Raw genomic sequence first — 17,699 nt, 5'->3', positions numbered from 1 at the left:
ACTGGCAATTGTTCTGGTGATGCAGTCATGTACTGACAGTGGTTCTGTGGCTGTATTTCTGTACTGATGATTGTTCTGGTAATGTGGGCATGTACTGACTGTGGTTCTGGTGATGTATTCATGTACTGATGGTTGTTCTTGTGATGTAGTTATGTACAAACGTAGGAACGCAGCACGTAGCGTTTTTTGAGCGTCGGAATCCTTTGTTTTTTTTTCTACTGCACATGCTCAGCTCTTGTGTTTAATAATTGAAATCAATGTTTCTTTCTCTCTCTCGGCGGCCGAACGATCAGCTGATCGCCCGGCGTTTGGATTTTGAGAGCGATCAGCTGGCTTTTGAGAACGATCATCTGATCGCTTGGCAACTGTGAACAATCAGGTGAACGCCCAGCAGCCGGCCGCCGAGTGGTCAGCTGATCGTTCACAATAGCCAGCTGCTGGTAAAACGGTTAAAAAAAACAACAAAAAAACCAAACAACGGATCGTTGTTTTGCAGCATCAGTCACATCAGTTGTGCCACTATCTGCGACACATCCGTTCTATCAGTCACACAACTGATTGTGACGGATGCAAAACAACGCAAGTGTGAAAGCAGCCTTACCAGTAGGGGGCCTTACAACTTAAAGTGCCTAGGGCAGCATGAATGCCAAATACGGCTCTGCTTACAGTGAACGTTATATTGACGTTAATATGTTTTACCTAAAGAAAATATTAGGACTGCACTCTGCAACCAGAAATACATTTTTTTGCTACTGTTTGTATATTACTTATATTACTATGCTGGTGAATAAAGTGTATCGCACTGCTCAGGCACCTAATGATTAATTAAAGTGTAAAGGGACCGTCTTGTCTTGCTTCTCTCATCCTCTCCCCCTACTTCACCACATGTTTGGGACCTTCTAAAGCAGGTGTGGGGAACCTTTTTTCTGCCAGGGGCTATTTGAAAATGTATACAAAATTATCAACTTGAAAATTGCCCTGCTATATATTTGGTCAAACAATTAGCTCACTGTGGTGGCTGGAGCTTCTTGGTGGCTGGAGCTTCTTGTTTTTGGTGTGGCAGTGATATTAGGCGATCTTGATCTTGTTGCTTCTCACAACTACTTTTCCAGGTTTGTGTCAGCTGGGACTGCTGTATATATATCACAAAAGAGACGCTGAGGGCATATACTTCCCAGGAGATGCTGGGGGCATATACGTCACAGGATGGGCTTGGGGCATATACATCACAGAAGGGTATTGGCGTATAAACATTACAGGAGGGGCTGGGGGCATATATATCACAGGAAGGGCTGGAGGCATCTACATCACAGAAGACGCTGGGGGCATACACATCACAGGAGATGGGGTATACACATCACAGGAGAGGACCTGGAGAAATATTCATTTTTGGGGAGCATAGACATGGCTGGGGGCATAGATATCACAGGAGATGTTTGAGGCCATATACATCACTAGGGAAGTTGGGGGCATAAACATCACTGAGGGTACAGACATCACTGGTAGTATATACATCACTGGAGGGCATAGACATAGTTGGGGGCACACACATCGCTGGTGGTATATACAGCACTGGGGGGAACTTACATCACTAGGGGTATATACATTTCAGGGGGGTCCAGGCAGCCCTAGGGAACCTGGAGAGGCACAGGCAGCCCTGGGGAGCCTGGAGTGGCACAGACAGGTCTGAAAAATATATAATAAAAGGAAAACGGGTATATGCCGCGCTAAAAACCACTGATGCAGAATTATTGTAGAAATTTCTTTTTTATTTCAGCATTCCAACGCGTTTCAGAGACAAGGACCGTCTCCTTCTTCAGGGAAAAAAGAAATCATACACATATTTCCAGTCTATTGCTTTATAGGAGGATCCATACTGCCACGTTGACAGCCATGACGTCATCTACCCACCAGGCTGCAGGGCCTGGTGGATGGATGACATCATGGCTGTCAACGTGGCATCTCTGCCTCCCACACATCTACTGTGTGGGAGGCAGAGAAAAGACAAATGCTTGTACTTCCTTTATTGGTATACTACATCCTCTTTTTAACTTTGTATACAACACCCATAGAAGCTGAACAATGCACAATGTAAACCTGGCATAAAACGCTTTAATAAGACACAATATTTTTGCACAACTGGGAGGTTGCTCAAAAATATTGCGACATTTGGCATTTTTGCACCAGTCTGGGCCGCCTACGTGAGCCCATCAAATTCAAAAAGATTTGCTATTTTATTGGCATAACTTACTTCACAAATGTAGTGCAGTGCCGTGTAGTTACATTTCTGCCAGAGGTGCACGCTAGTTAACACAGGTGCCTGATTCATCAAGTGGTATACTCCTCTTAGTGAACTGTATCATTTCGCAGTGAGTCTGTTCACTTTCACACTTCCGTCTTTTTGTATCAGTCACAATCTGTCGCTTAGGCTAAGTTCACATTTCCGTTGTTTTGTATCAGTCACATGCGTCGCTTGACGCATGTGACTGATGCGCTGTTCAACACTGTACAACGGATGACAAAGAACAGAATTCTTTGTCGGATTCCGTGTGCGGGGGGCGGAGTTCGGGGGGGGGGAGAGCCGAGCGGGGCCGTGACACTGAGGACATCAGTGCCACAGGGACTGCAGGACAGGTGAGTGTGTGAGTGTGTGTGTGTATATGTATACACATGCTGAATGCGGGAGGAGGCGGAGCCGAGCGGGGGGCGGGGCCAGGCGCTGAGGATGTCAGTGGCAGTGCTCCGGTCTGCATGGTTGGGGACAGGTGAGTGTATGTGTGTGAGCGTGAGTGTGTGTGTGTGTACACACATGTGCGGAGTGCGGGAGGGGGCGGGGCCGAGCGAAGAAGTGTCGGCCTCCCTGCACACGTAACCAGACTAAATATCGGGTAGCAAAGCACCCGATGTTTACCTTGGTTACCCGATATTTACCTTGGTTACGGGCCTACACCGCTTAGCGCTGGCTCCTTGCACCGTAACCAGGGTAAATATCGGGTAACCAACCAAAGCTGGTGACGTGTGCAGGGAGCCAGAGAGCATGCGCAGCGAAATCCGACGGATCGCGCTGCTCAAAAAACGTTACATGCTGCGTTCCTCCCGCCCGGCGGTCAGTCGTTCCACGACTGATCAGTCGGGCGGAGGGTGCAACGCAGCATCATCAGTCACAATCCGCTGCTCATACAAGTCTATGGGAGCAACGGAATCCGCTAAACGGATTCCGTTGTTTACAAGAGCATCGGATTGTGACTGATACATTTTAGCGGAAATGTGAACATAGCTTTAGAGAAACAACTGAATCCTGCAAAATAATTTGCAGAATTCAGTTTTTTCCCATAGACTTGTATTAACGATGGATTGCGACTGATGGCCCTGCGTTGCAACTGCTATGCAACTGATCAGTCATGGAATAACTGACCGCCGGGTGGAAGCAACGCACAATGTAATTTTTTTGTAGTGTTGAAAAAAACACAGTGCGCAGGATTGCGTCGGCGTCCGTCGTTAGTTATAATTGAAGCCTATGGGCGCCTGAATCCGTCCAATTCGTCAAATGACGGATTCTGGCGACGGTTCCGTCTATTAGTAGCAACAGAGCTTGCTCAGATGTGTAAATTCCTTTCTGGCTAGAAAATCTCTGTCTGTCTGTCTCTGTCTATCTCTGTCTATCTATCTCTGTCTGTCTATCTCTGTTTGTCTATCTCTGCCTGTCTATCTGTGTGTCTCTGTCTGTCTGTCTCTGTCTGTCTCTCTCTGTCTGTCTGTCTGTCTCTCTCTGTCTGTCTGTCTGTCTCTGTCTGTCTCTCTCTCTGTCTGTCTCTGTCTGTCTGTCTGTCTGTCTGTCGGTCGGCCGGTCAGTATTTCTCTCTCTGTCGATGTCGGTCTCTCTCTGTCTATCGGTCTCTCTGTCTGTCAGTCGGTTGGTCTCTCTCTCTCGGTCTGCCGTTTGGTCGGTCTCTCCCTCTCACCCCCTCTCTTACTCACCGATCACCGGCGCGGTGTGGCGCTGCACAGCTGTCACACTGCTCCGTCAGCTTCTTCTGCTTTTGAAAATGCCAGCCGCTCATTATTCCATCTTGTATTCACTGCTTTCCCCGCCCACTGGTGCCTATGATTGGTTGCAGTCAGACGAGCCTCCACGCTGAGTGACAGCTGTCTCACTGCAACCAATCACTGCCACCAATGGGCGGGTCTCTATCTTGTAGTAAAATAATTAATTAAAAAAAAAAACGCCGTGCGTTCCCCCCCAATTTTGATACCAGCCAAGATAAAGCGACAGTCCCGGGATTCTACCTGGCTTGTTCCAATTGCCCTGATGCGGTGGCAATCGGGGTAATAAGGAGTTAATGGCAGCCCATAGCTGCCACTAAGTCCTAGCTTAGTGATGGCAGGTGTCTATGAGACACCCCCTCATCACTAAACTGTAGTGAAAGTAAATAAACACAAACACCGAAAAAAATCCTTTATTTGAAATAAAAGACAAAAAAACACCCTATTTCATCACTTTATTAATCACCCAAACACCCTGCAGGTCCGACGTAATCCACACGAGGTCCCACGACGCTTTCAGCTCTCCTACATCGGAAGCTGACAGGAGCAGCTGTAGAACAGCGCCGCTCGCTCTGAGCTCAACGGAACAACTGAAGTGAGTAGCGCTGTCAGCGGTGACATCACTCAGGTTACCCGCGGCCACAGCTGGATTCTCTTTACCAGGTACAAACTGCTAGCACGGATCCATTTTTTTAACTGATCCGTCCCATCAGTTGTACCACAATCTCCAACGCATCCGTCACATAACGGATTGTGACTCATGGAACAAGACGAAAGTGTGAAAGCAGCCTAAAGGGCCATTTACACGCTGCAACATCGCTAACGATATATCGTCGGGGTCACGGTGTTTGTGACGTACATCCGATGCCGTTAGCGACATCGCAGCATGTGATACTTATAAGCGACCTTAAACGATCGCAAAAGAGTCAAAAATCGTTGGTCTGTGACACGTGGTTCACTTACCAAAAATCGTTGTCTGGTCAGTAGCGAGGTTGTTTGTTGTTCCTGCGGCAGCACATCACCGCCCGCAATGAGGAATGAAGGAGGTAGGCGGGATGTTCGTCCCGCTCATCTCCGCCACTCCTCTGCTATTGGGTGGCCGCTTAGTGACGCAGCAGTGACGTCGCTGTGACGCCGAACACACCTCCCCCTTGAAGGAGGGATTGTTCGGTGTCTCCAGCGACGTTGCACAGCAGGTATGTGCGTGTGACGTTGCCGTAGCGATAATGTTCGCTACGGCAGCAATCACCACATATCACACCAACGACGGGGGCGGGTGCTAATGCTCGCGACATCGCTAGTAATCGCTAGCGATGTTGCAGCATGTAAAGCACCCTTAAGACTGACATGCACAACTCCAATCTGAAAGGGAATCTGTCAGCAGGTTTTTGCTATGTAATCGGAAGACTGCATGCTGTAAGGGTTAATGGGGTTGTCCACTACTTAGAAAGTAGATAAAGCTTCTACTCATCTTTGCTGCGAGCTAGGTTGCAGCAGTGTCGGATGTCACGTTTCGGGGGTCATGTGACATTATGACATGCAAACCCTGCTTGTCTCCATCTTCAGACCATAAAGTAGTTAACAGGAAGTGAGCTCTGCAGCCGGTCTCACGTCCTGTTAATTACTTAACCGTCTGAATGCAGAGTCAGAGAAGCCGGCGCTGATTGGGCGCAGGGGTCGTGTGTCATACCAATGTCGCATCATCTCGGACACTCCTGGAACCGCGCCGGTAGTGAAGGTGAGTAGAAGCTTTTTTATTTTGTGGGGGGGGCTAACATGGGGAATGAGAATAGGTTGTCCAAGCAGTGGACAACCCGTTTAAGGCCCTTTTCCGTGTGCTGTACGTGTTTTTCACAGACCCATAGACTTTTATTCACCTTCGTCACACATAGTCCATGTGATAACATGGAGGTGTGAAGATGAACACCTATGCTAATGACTGTGTGTGAACATGTCTCCAGTACGTGTATTCCTGACTTCCAAGAGCCATAACGTTTTGTTTTCCTATTGATATTGATGTATTAGGACTTGTATTTTTGCAGGATGAGTATTTTCTTTAATGTCAACCATCTGGAACATATGTATTTTCTAACTATATTTTCTTTGAAGCCCATCACTCTTAAGGTTTTTTTTAACTAAGGTTGGTTAAAGCTTATTATTTAGCGGGACAAGTTGTACCGTAGTTTTTATTGATACAATTTTGGGGTACATACGGTATATCGTTTAGTTTACTATTTAGTACTTTGTTATTAGGAGGAACTAAAAAAGGAAATTTAGCACTGTTTTTACTTGCGATGAATCGCATTAAAGTGGTTTTCCAGCACTATCCAATGATGAATCCATCTTTAGGATGGTTCATCAATATCTGATTATTGGGGATGAGACACCCGGCACCCCTGCCAATCAGTTGTTAATAGAGTTGGTGATGGTTGGAAGTGCTCAGCTCTGGAGCAGCACAGCACCATCAGCTGTATAGTGGCCATGGCTGGGCACTGCACATCTGGCCCCTAAGGCTGCTTTCACACATCAGTTTTTTGCAATCAGGCACAATCTGGTTTGTGAGAAACCAAGGGGAAAAAAAATGGTGAAAACATACCCTGCTGTAACTAAATAAAAGCATAGTGCATATAAACATAGGGTACTTAGTAAACACTGTTTTTTGATAAAAAAAAGCATAAAGCCATCCCACCAACGCCAAGGTGTACCCAGTTGGGATAGTACCTACACTCTCTAATATTAAAACCTTACCATGGGTCTAAAATAGGCCTCAATGTGGCTAAGGGCTGAGAGCGACCGGGTCCCAACAGGACTCACAGTCAGCTTTATGCTTTTTTTGATCAAAATACAGTGTTTACTAAGTACCCTATGTTTATATGCACTATGCTTTTATTTAGTTACAGCAGGGTATGTTTTCACAATCTGGTTTGTGCCTGATGCAACGGATCCGTCTCCGATTTTGTAAAAACTGATGCGACGGATCCGGTAAAAAAACTGATCCGTTTTTTTGTTTTTTTTTATGCTGAGAGAGAGAGACCCCTTTATCACCACACAAACGCCGGCACTATCGTCCCCATCATCACCGCACATGCAGGCACAACCGCACGCATCATCATCGCACACGCAGGCACTACCGCACGCATCATCTCCGCATACCCCTGCACTCCCGCACGCACCATCACCGCACACGCAGGCACTACCGCACCGATCATCACCGCACACGCCCTGGCATTACCTCAGTGACGTCCCCGCTGACAGCGTGATTCACTGCAGTTGCTGAGTGGAGCTCCGAGGAGCGGCGGTGTTCTACTGCCGCTCCTGTCAGCTTCATGTAGCAGAGCTGAAAGCGTCGTGGGACCTCTGTGGATTACATCGGACCTGGAGGGGTATTTAGGGATTTTAATAAAATGGTGAAAGAGGGTATTTTTTTGTTGTTTTTTTATTCCAAATAAAGTATTTTTTCGGGTTTATGTGTTTATTTACTTTCACTTACAGGTTAATAATTGGGGGTGTCTCATAGACGCCTGTCATGATTAACCCCTTATTACTCACCGCACCAGGGCAATTCGGGATGAGCCAGGTAAAGTCCCGGGACTGTCGCATCTAATGGATGCGGCAATTCCGGGCGGCTGCCTGCTGATATTGTTAGGCTGGGGGGCTCCCCATAACGTGGAGCTCCCCATCCTGAGAATACCAGCCTTCAGCCGTGTGGCTTTATCTTGGCTGGTATCAAAATTTGGGGGAACCGCACTCCTGTTTTTTTAAATTATTTATTTATTTTACTGCACGATATAGACACACCCACCGGCGGCTGTGATTGGTTGCAGTGAGACACCGGTCACTCAGCATGGGGGCGTGTCTGACTGCAACCAATCATGGGTGCCGGTGGGCGGGGAAAGCAGTGAATACGAGATTGAATAATGGGCGGCCGGCATTTTCAAATCAGGAGAAGCCGCCAGCAGTGTGAAAGCCGTGCAGCGCCGCGCCTGTGATCGGTGAGTGAGTGAGAGTGAGTGATTTTCTGACAAGCAATGAATTTATATCACTTCTGGGCATGCTCAGAAGTAAAAACTGAATCTGGTACATGCTTCCGGCGTTTGATGCATGCCACTGGATTCGGCGCGCATAGACTTTCATTATGCCGCTGGCAAAAACGTTCCTCTCTGCGTCCTGTGCGGCCGCCGAAGTGACTATTTTTGCCGCAACCGGCAAAAAACGGATCAAACGCGAGAACATGCGGCACAATCCGGCGCTAATAAAAGTCTATGAGGAAAAACTGATGCGTTTTTTTTTTTTTTTGCAAAGCGCCGGATTGTGTCGCACAGCAGAAACCTGATGTGTGAAAGCAGCCTAAGGAGTTGATACTCTGTGATGATGATTGTGTTGTAGTTGTCATTCGGGGTGAAATTCTTGAAAGGGGCTCTGTCACTGGGTTTACTCTACCTTATTTGAGAGCAGCATGATTTAGAGGCAGAGACCCTAATTCCAGCAATATATCACTTACTGAGCTGCTTGCTGCAGTTTTGCTAAAAATCACTGTTTTATCTGCTACAGATTTACCAGTTCCCTGAATGCTGAACTCTGTATAACCACATATACAACATTGTCTGCTTTCTGTGTACACGGTGTATAGACAGAAAGTTGCCAATGAGTGGTTAGAGCAGGGTTTATGAATATGGAGGACTACCTGGGAACAGGTTTGCTAGTCCTCTAGAGATAATCTCTTGCTGTTAAAATACTGATTTTATCAAAACTATGGCAAGCAACCCAGTAAGTGAAACATCACTGGAATCAGTGTCTTTAACTCTATATTATTCTGCTCTCAGATGGGGGAGCAAAAACCTGCTGACAGATTCCCCTTAATGACATTACAATCTGAGAAAATGGATATGGAGCAAAGGAAATACAGGATATTTGCCACGTTACAAGTACAGATTTACGGGACGCCACTTTCCCAACCGGCATGCAAGAGGACAAAAGCCTAACTCCATTGATGGAGATTGTATGAAAAGTCATAGTGAAATGTAAGAAGCTTTCTTTTATAGTGCTGTTAGCTTGGAGAGTCTCACAGTTTGCTAGAAGGAAGCTTCTAAGGTCATTAGAGTGCACAGAATCTCTGGATTTTCTCTAGAGACTAAAGACGCCTGATAAACTTAAAGCAAGCATGGATAAGCTACTTACATTCTGGTGAGCACCTTATCTGCTCCTCAGCAAAAAACGTCCGGGATCTCGGCTCTCCAACCTTTGAATTCATCAGAAGTAGTATTTGATCATGTGGTATTCAATATTATCAAAGCGCTATGGTTCGATCTGAAACACTTAGGCTACATTCACACTTCTGTTGTTTTGCATCAGTCACAATCCGTTTTGTGACTGATGTGACGAATGCGTTGGAGATTGTGGTACAACTGATGGGATGGATCTGTTAAAAAAAACTGATCCGTTGTAGCAGTTTGTACCTGGAATACAGCTGTGGCCGCGGGTAACCTGAGTGACGTCACCGCTGACAGCGCGACTCACGTCAGTTGCTCCATGGAGCTCACAGCGAGTGGCGGTGTTCTACAGCCGCTCCTGTCAGCTTCCGATGTAGCAGATCTGAAAGCATTGTGGGACATAGTGTGGATTACGTCAGACCTAGAGGGGTATTTGGGGATTATTAAAGTGGTAAAAGAGGGTGTTTTTATGTCTTTTATTTTGAATAAAGGATTTTTTCGGTGTTTGTGCTTATTTACTTTCATTACAGTTTAGGGATGGGGGGGTGTCTCATAGATGCTTGCCATCACTAAGCTAGGACCTAGTGGCAGCTATGGGCTGTCATTAACTCCTTATTACCCCGATTGCCACCGCACCAAGTCAATTCGGGATGAGCTGGGTAGAGTCCCGGGACTGTCGCATCTAAAGGATGCGGGAATTGCGGGCGGCTGCTGGCTGATATTGTTAGGTTGGTGGGCTCTCCATAACGTGGGGCTCCCCATCCTGAGAATACCAGGCCTCAGCCGTGTGGCTTCACCTTAACTGGTATCAAAATTGGGGGGACCACACGCTGTTCTTTTTTAATCATTTATTTATTGTAATGCACGATATAGACCCTCCCACCGGCGGCTGTGATTGGTTGCAGTGAGACAGCTGTCACTGAGCGTGGGGGCCCGTCTGAGTGCAACCAATCATAGGCGCCGGTGGACGGGGGAAGCAGTGAATAAGAGATGGAATAATGAGGAGCCGGCATTTTCAAAAGCTGGAGAAGCCGCCGGAGCAGTATGACAGCTGTGCAGCGCCACGTCAGTGATTGGTGAGTATGAGAGAGGGGGAGAGAGACCGACATCGAGAGCGAAAGAGAGACCAATCGACAGAGAGAGAGATTTTCTAAAGAGAAAGGAAACATCTGAGCACGCTCTATTGCTAAAAGACAGAACTGTCACCAGAATCCGTCATTTGACGGATTGGACGGATTCAGGCGCCCATAGACTTCCATTATAACCAACGTCGGACACCGACAGAATCCTGCACACTTTGTTTTTTCAACGCTACAAAAAAAAGTTACATTCTGCATTGCTCCCGCCCGGTGGTCAGTCATGCCATGCCATGACTGATCAGTCGCATAGCGGAATCAACGCAAGGCCATCAGTCGCAATCCATCGTTAATACAAGTCTATGGGGAAAAAACGAAATCCTGCTAAATATTTCGCAAAATACCGTAATTCCTCAAGGCGACGGATTGTGACTGATACAAAACAACGCAAGTGCGAATGTAGCCTCAATGTTAGGTTATCCAAAAATTCATGAAGTGCATATTGAAAATATTACCATATTAATGTTTTTACTTTTATATTATTTTTTTTACTAGAAGAATATAAATACTAATGAGTTTGTTTTTACTGTGAAAAGGCCCGGAAGTGATCACTTTCCCAACCATGTAGTGAGTTCCTGTTTTTGTCATTGGTGTGACTGTCTCATAGGGGCTTATTGCAAACTAGTGTGTCTTTCCAGCATAATGTTAGATATTTGGTAACCTAAATAATGTCCTCCTAGCTTTATCTTGTAGATATCTCTGCTGGCCTTGAGTTTACCAATCTGTATTTTTTTTATATTTTTACTGATCTCAGGTACCGTTCAATCAAAACTCGGAATCGTTATTCTTCAATGATGATCAAAGGCGGATTGATTATATTTTAGTTTATGAAGATGAGACCCAAAAGGAGCAGACTAAGAACACAAAGAAGAACCTTCTCCTAAAGCAGAAGGTATGTTGCTTTTTTAGAATTTAGGATAGTCACTGCAATGCATGTATGGATTCAACAAAAGCCACAACATGGGGTACGTGTAGTCATATCAAGAAAAAATCAATACTGCCAGACCCGAATAAATAACTGGATTTTAACTGTTTTGGTACTCATATCTTCTACATTATATACAGTAAGGGCCAGAAATATTTGGACAGTGACACAAGTTTTGTTATTTTAGCTGTTTACAAAAACATGTTCAGAAATACAATTATATTTATAATATGGGCTGAAAGTGCACACTCCCAGCTGCAATATGAGAGTTTTCACATCCAAATCGAAGAAAGGGTTTAGGAATCATATCTCTGTAATGCATAGCCTCCTCTTTTTCAAGGGACCAAAAGTAATTGGACAAGGGACTCTAAGGGCTGCAATTAACTCTGAAGGCGTCTCCCTCGTTAACCTGTAATCAATGAAGTAGTTAAAAGGTCTGGGGTTGATTACAGGTGTGTGGTTTTGCATTTGGAAGCTGTTGCTGTGACCAGACAACATGCGGTCTAAGGAACTCTCAATTGAGGTGAAGCAGAACATCCTGAGGCTGAAAAAAAAGAAAAAATCCATCAGAGAGATAGCAGACATGCTTGGAGTAGCAAAATCAACAGTCGGGTACATTCTGAGAAAAAAGGAATTGACTGGTGAGCTTGGGAACTCAAAAAGGCCTGGGCGTCCACGAATGACAACAGTGGTGGATGATCGCCGCATACTTTCTTTGGTGAAGAAGAACCCGTTCACAACATCAACTGAAGTCCAGAACACTCTCAGTGAAGTAGGTGTATCTGTCTCTAAGTCAACAGTAAAGAGAAGACTCCATGAAAGTAAATACAAAGGGTTCACATCTAGATGCAAACCATTCATCAATTCCAAAAATAGACAGGCCAGAGTTAAATTTGCTGAAAAACACCTCATGAAGCCAGCTCAGTTCTGGAAAAGTATTCTATGGACAGATGAGACAAAGATCAACCTGTACCAGAATGATGGGAAGAAAAAAGTTTGGAGAAGAAAGGGAACGGCACATGATCCAAGGCACACCACATCCTCTGTAAAACATGGTGGAGGCAATGTGATGGCATGGGCATGCATGGCTTTCAATGGCACTGGGTCACTTGTGTTTATTGATGACATAACAGCAGACAAGAGTAGCCGGATGAATTCTGAAGTGTACCGGGATATACTTTCAGCCCAGATTCAGCCAAATGCCGCAAAGTTGATCGGACGGCGCTTCATAGTACAGATGGACAATGACCCCAAGCATACAGCCAAAGCTACCCAGGAGTTCATGAGTGCAAAAAAGTGGAACATTCTGCAATGGCCAAGTTAATCACCAGATCTTAACCCAATTGAGCATGCATTTCACTTGCTCAAATCCAGATTTAAGACGGAAAGACCCACAAACAAGCAAGACCTGAAGGCTGCGGCTGTAAAGGCCTGGCAAAGCATTAAGAAGGAGGAAACCCAGCGTTTGGTTATGTCCATGGGTTCCAGACTTTAAGGCAGTGATTGCCTCCAAAGGATTCGCAACAAAATATTGAAAATAAAAATATTTTGTTTGGGTTTGGTTTATTTGTCCAATTACTTTTGACCTCCTAAAATGTGGAGTGTTTGTAAAGAAATGTGTACAATTCCTCCAATTTCTATCAGATATTTTTGTTCAAACCTTCAAATTAAACGTTACAATCTGCACTTGAATTCTGTTGTAGAGGTTTCATTTCAAATCCAAAGTGGTGGCATGCAGAGCCCAACTCGCGAAAATTGTGTCACTGTCCAAATATTTCTGGACCTAACTGTACAATTGTACCAAAATGTACTTCTTGGCACTGCAAGACTTTTCTTTTTATCTTTCGTATTATTTTTTAAAAAACAGCAATTCAGTCATTGTGTTTGGTTTTTATGGCATTCAGTGCGTGGTAAAATAGACATTTCAACTTTTATTCTGTGGCTAAGTGAGTAAAACAGAGCGACTGGAATGCGATAAAAAAAATCGCATTCCACTCGGACCAATATTGCTCCATGGGGTCGCTCCCTTGAGCAATTTTTTCTCATCCCTATTCAGACCGAGAAAACGATCACAGCATGCCGTGGGTAGAATCCAATCCATTTTCACTCTCACCCATACAAGTCTATGGGTGCGAGAGAAACATCGCACTGCACTACGAGTGTCCCTGCGACTGATGTCCGATCGGACCTCAGCGGCGGGGGGCGGACCGTCACTGAGGAGAGGCGGGCCGCTGCTGAGGAGGGGAGGGAGGGATTTATCTCCCTCTCTCCTCCGTAGCCGGCTATTGCTATTCTCGCCCCACACTTGCGGTCCACCGGTGTTCCGCGAGTGCAGTGTGATTTTTCGCTCGTCCCATAGACTTGAATGGGTGCGAAAGAAAATATGATCGCATAACAGTCGCAGCATGCTGCGTTTGTTTTCTCGATCCGATTAGGGCTGAAAAAATAATCGCTCATGGGGGCTGACACATAGGCCAATATTGGTCCGAGTGGAATGTGATTTTTTTTTTTTTTTATATCACACTCCACTCGCACCGATTTTCATGCCGTGTGGCTTAGGCCATAGGGAGATTAGTCCCTCCCTCTCCTCCGCAGCTGTGCTCTGATCACAGGATCGCATCACAGTATGGCTATGTGCACACGGTGCGTTTTTCTCGGCGTTTTTGCGCGTTTTTCGGGTGCGTTTTTGGCCTCAAAACTGCATGACTTTGCTTCCCCAGCAAAGTCTATGAGTTTTCATTTTTGCTGTCCCCACACAGCGTTTTTTTTCAGCTGCGTTTTTGTGGTGACCACAAAAACGCAGCATGTCAATTATTCCCGCGTTTTTCACTGCGCTTTTCATCCATTGAGTTCAATGGGATGTTGAAAGACGCAATTTGAAACGCAAATAGCTGCGTTTTGGTGCGTTTCTAAGACCAAAAACGCAGCTATAAGCGCAGGAGGTGGGTAGTAAAGTGACGTGTACAGGAAGAGGATTCCTTCTGTCAGTATAGACAGAAGCATGAATCCTCCCGGTACCGTCACCGCCGCGTCCACCTCCCGTCCTGTGCATGTCTGCTGCCGTGCGGCGCCATGTACAGGCAGGAGGTGGAAGCGGCTGCGAAAACAAAAGTTAACAGTAGAATAAAAAAAAAAAAGTTATACTCACCTGTCTGCAGCCTCGCGGTGGCATGCCCGCTCCCATCTCCTCTCACCGCTCCCGCTCCGGCTGTGTGCAGTCTCCCCGGGGCAGGACCTTGCTTGCAGGACCTGGCGATGGATCACCTGATGCAGTCACCTGACGCATCAGCTGATCGAGTCTCGGGCTGACGCGAGCGCCCGGCCGGTATCAGCGGATGCGTCAGGAGACTTCATCCCTGATTACCGGCAGCTGCTGCAGCGATCGGACAGGATCAGACTCCCGCCCCATCGCTCCGGGAGCTGCCGGTAATTCAGCACATAAGTGAGTATTATTTTTTTTTTTTTTTCTACTGATGCATCTGCTGATTGTATAATCGGCTTTTATACAATCAGCTGATGTATGATGGGATTCACATCCTTGAACCTGACAGATCATCTGATCGGTATGCTTTCCAGCAAACCGATCAGATGATATTGGATCCTGATTGGACGGCGCGGGACCCTGACCCAGGATTACTGCGGAGGGGGGTTTATTTCAATAAAGATGGAGTCACTAATTGTGTTGTGTTTTATTTCTAATAAAAATATTTTTCTGTGTTGTGTTTTTTTTTTATCTTTACTAGAAATTCATGGTGGCCATGTCTAATATTGGCGTGACACCATGAATTTCGGGCTTAGGGCTAGCTGATAATATACAGCTAGCCCTAACTCCATTATTACCTGGCTAGCCACCCGGCATCAGGGCAGCCGGAAGAGTTGGATACAGCGCCAGAAGATGGCGCTTCTATGAAAGCGCCATTTTCTGGGGTGGCTGCGGGACTGCAATTCACAGCGGGGGTGCCCAGAAAGCATGGGCACCCTGCACTGTGGATTCCAATCCCCAGCTGCCTAGTTGTACCCGGCTGGACTCAAAAATGGGGCGAAGCTCACGTCATTTTTTTTTTTAAATTATTTCATGAAATTCATGAAATAATTTAAAAAAAAAGGGCTTCCCTATATTTTTGGTTCCCAGCCGGGTACAAATAGGCAGCTGGGGGTTGGGGGCAGCCCGTACCTGCCTGCTGTACCCGGCTAGCATACAAAAATATGGCGAAGCCCACGTCATTTTTTTTTTTTTTGGGGGGCAAAGAAATCCTGCATACAGTCCTGGAAGGAGGATGCTGAGCCTTGTAGTTCGACAGCTGCTGTCTGCTCTCCTGCATACACTATTGGATGGAGGATGCTGAGCCTTGTAGTTCGACAGCTGCTGTCTGCTGTCCTGCATACACTATTGGATCGAGGATGCTGAGCCTTGTAGTTCTGCAGCTGTCTGCTCTTCTGCATACACTAGTGGAGAATGAAGAACACATTGAAGAAGGAAATGACATCAGACCTTTTTTTTTTGTTCACTGATAAAAAACGCATAAGGACGCAGTGAGCAAAAACGCAGCAAAAAAACGCACCAAATCGCGGCAAAACGCGTGCGTTTTTTGCCGCGTTTTTTCGACGCAGGTGCGTTTTTGTGCGTTTTTAGCGGCCAAAAACGCACAAAAACGCAGCGTCAAAAAAACGCAGCGTGTGCACATAGCCTATAATGATACTCTACTTACACTCGCAGCAGAGCGGGAGTCGGGGGTCATTAGCATAACATAGCCGATGCTCTCGCATCGTATGCTAAATGCCCATGTGTCCTTAGCTTAAGTATGATTGTGGTTCAGTTGTTTGAAGTTTATTTGATCCATCTACAAGAAAAATGGATATCATTTAACATTTAGACCTATACAACTGTTTTTATCAAGGACGTCTGTGGCAAAGAACAGGACTGATGCAATGAAATTAGTGTTGCAGGGCTAAAGTAGAATCCATTGCATTCGGCTATTTCTGTGCTGAGGTTCATAGTTATGTTTGGACCACGGTTCCTTCATCAAACACAATGTTTTTGGACAGTGTTGCCGGCCTTACTACTTCATCATAAGAATGTGTATTTGTATACCGTATTTTTCGGACTATAAGACGCACCGGACTATAAGACGCACCCTGGTTTTAGAGGAGGAAAATAGGAAAATAAAATTTTAAGCAAAAAATGTGGTCATGACACAGTGTCATGGGGCGAGGATCTGCTGCTGACACTGTTATGGGGGTAATGTCCCCAAATTCTCTGCTAAGGTACCCCATCCTGGTAATGATCCTCCCTGCCTGGTATATACAGTATATGTCCCTCATCCTGCTATATACCGTAATCCTGCCATATGGCCGCATCCTGCTATATACTGGCATGTGGCCGCATCCTGCTATATAACCCATCATGGCATATGGCCCCATCTGGCTCATAATATGCCCCCATCTGGTTCATAATATGCCCCCATCCTGCTCATAATCCTGCTCATAATATGCCCCCATCCGGCTCATAATATGCCCCCATCCTGCTCATAATATGCCCCCATCCGGCTCATAATATGTCCCTCATCCTGCTATATACCGTAATCCTGCCATATGGCCGCATCCTGCTATATACTGGCATGTGGCCGCATCCTGCTATATAACCCATCATGGCATATGGCCCCATCTGGCTCATAATATGTCCCCATCTGGTTCATAATATGCCCCCATCTGGCTCATAATATGCCCCCATCTGGCTCATAATATGCCCCCATCTGGCTCATAATATGCCCCCATCTGGCTCATAATATGCCCCCATCTGGCTCATAATATGCCCCCATCTGGCTCATAATATGCCCCCATCCTGGTGTATGGCCGCATCCTGTGGCACATAAAAAAAAAAATAAACGTTCATACTCCCCTCACTTTACCTCACTCCCTGCAGCATCGCTCGTCCTCCCGTCTGTGTCAGCGGCAGCGCCGCTGATTGGAGCCGTCCCCATTACCCTGCTGGATCGCGATCATCTCCTGTGTCTGTGCCAGTGTCCCGGCGGCTGCGTGTGGACACGTGCGCACAGCGATTACGTCATCGCTGTGCGCGCCGCTAGTCTCCACTCAGCCGCCGGCACAAACACAGGAGATGATCGCGATCCAGCAGGGTAATGGGGCGGCTCCAATCAGCGGCGCTGCCGCTGACACAGACGGGAGGACGAGCGATGCTGCAGGGGAACGGTGAGTACTGTACACTGATTCACTGCTCCCCGCGCTGATGATGATGCACGGGGGGCAGTGAATACAGCCGCACATGATCACTCCAGGCCGTAGTTGCCAGGGGTGATCATGCGAGCCGGCTGTTTATCCCCCGCCCATCATCCCGCCCACCTGTCAGCGCCGGCTTCAGCGCTG

General features: G+C 46.5%; 1 protein-coding gene across 2 annotated transcripts in view; it reads left to right on the top strand.

The window, feature by feature from the left end:
* Positions 1 to 17,699, top strand: part of ANO6 (anoctamin 6) — a 238,152-nt gene that overhangs the window by 59,656 nt on the left and 160,797 nt on the right. For both annotated transcript variants that reach the window (XM_075344964.1, XM_075344965.1), the window contains exon 3: positions 11,145 to 11,282. In XM_075344964.1, the coding sequence (XP_075201079.1) occupies positions 11,145 to 11,282 (138 nt within the window). The remainder of the gene's footprint in view (positions 1 to 11,144; positions 11,283 to 17,699) is intronic.

The sequence above is a fragment of the Anomaloglossus baeobatrachus genome, chromosome 4, assembly GCF_048569485.1.
Source record: "Anomaloglossus baeobatrachus isolate aAnoBae1 chromosome 4, aAnoBae1.hap1, whole genome shotgun sequence".
Taxonomy (NCBI): domain Eukaryota; kingdom Metazoa; phylum Chordata; class Amphibia; order Anura; family Aromobatidae; genus Anomaloglossus; species Anomaloglossus baeobatrachus.
Note: the sequence above shows the minus strand (reverse complement) of the source record. Positions and strands in the feature narration are given on the sequence as shown.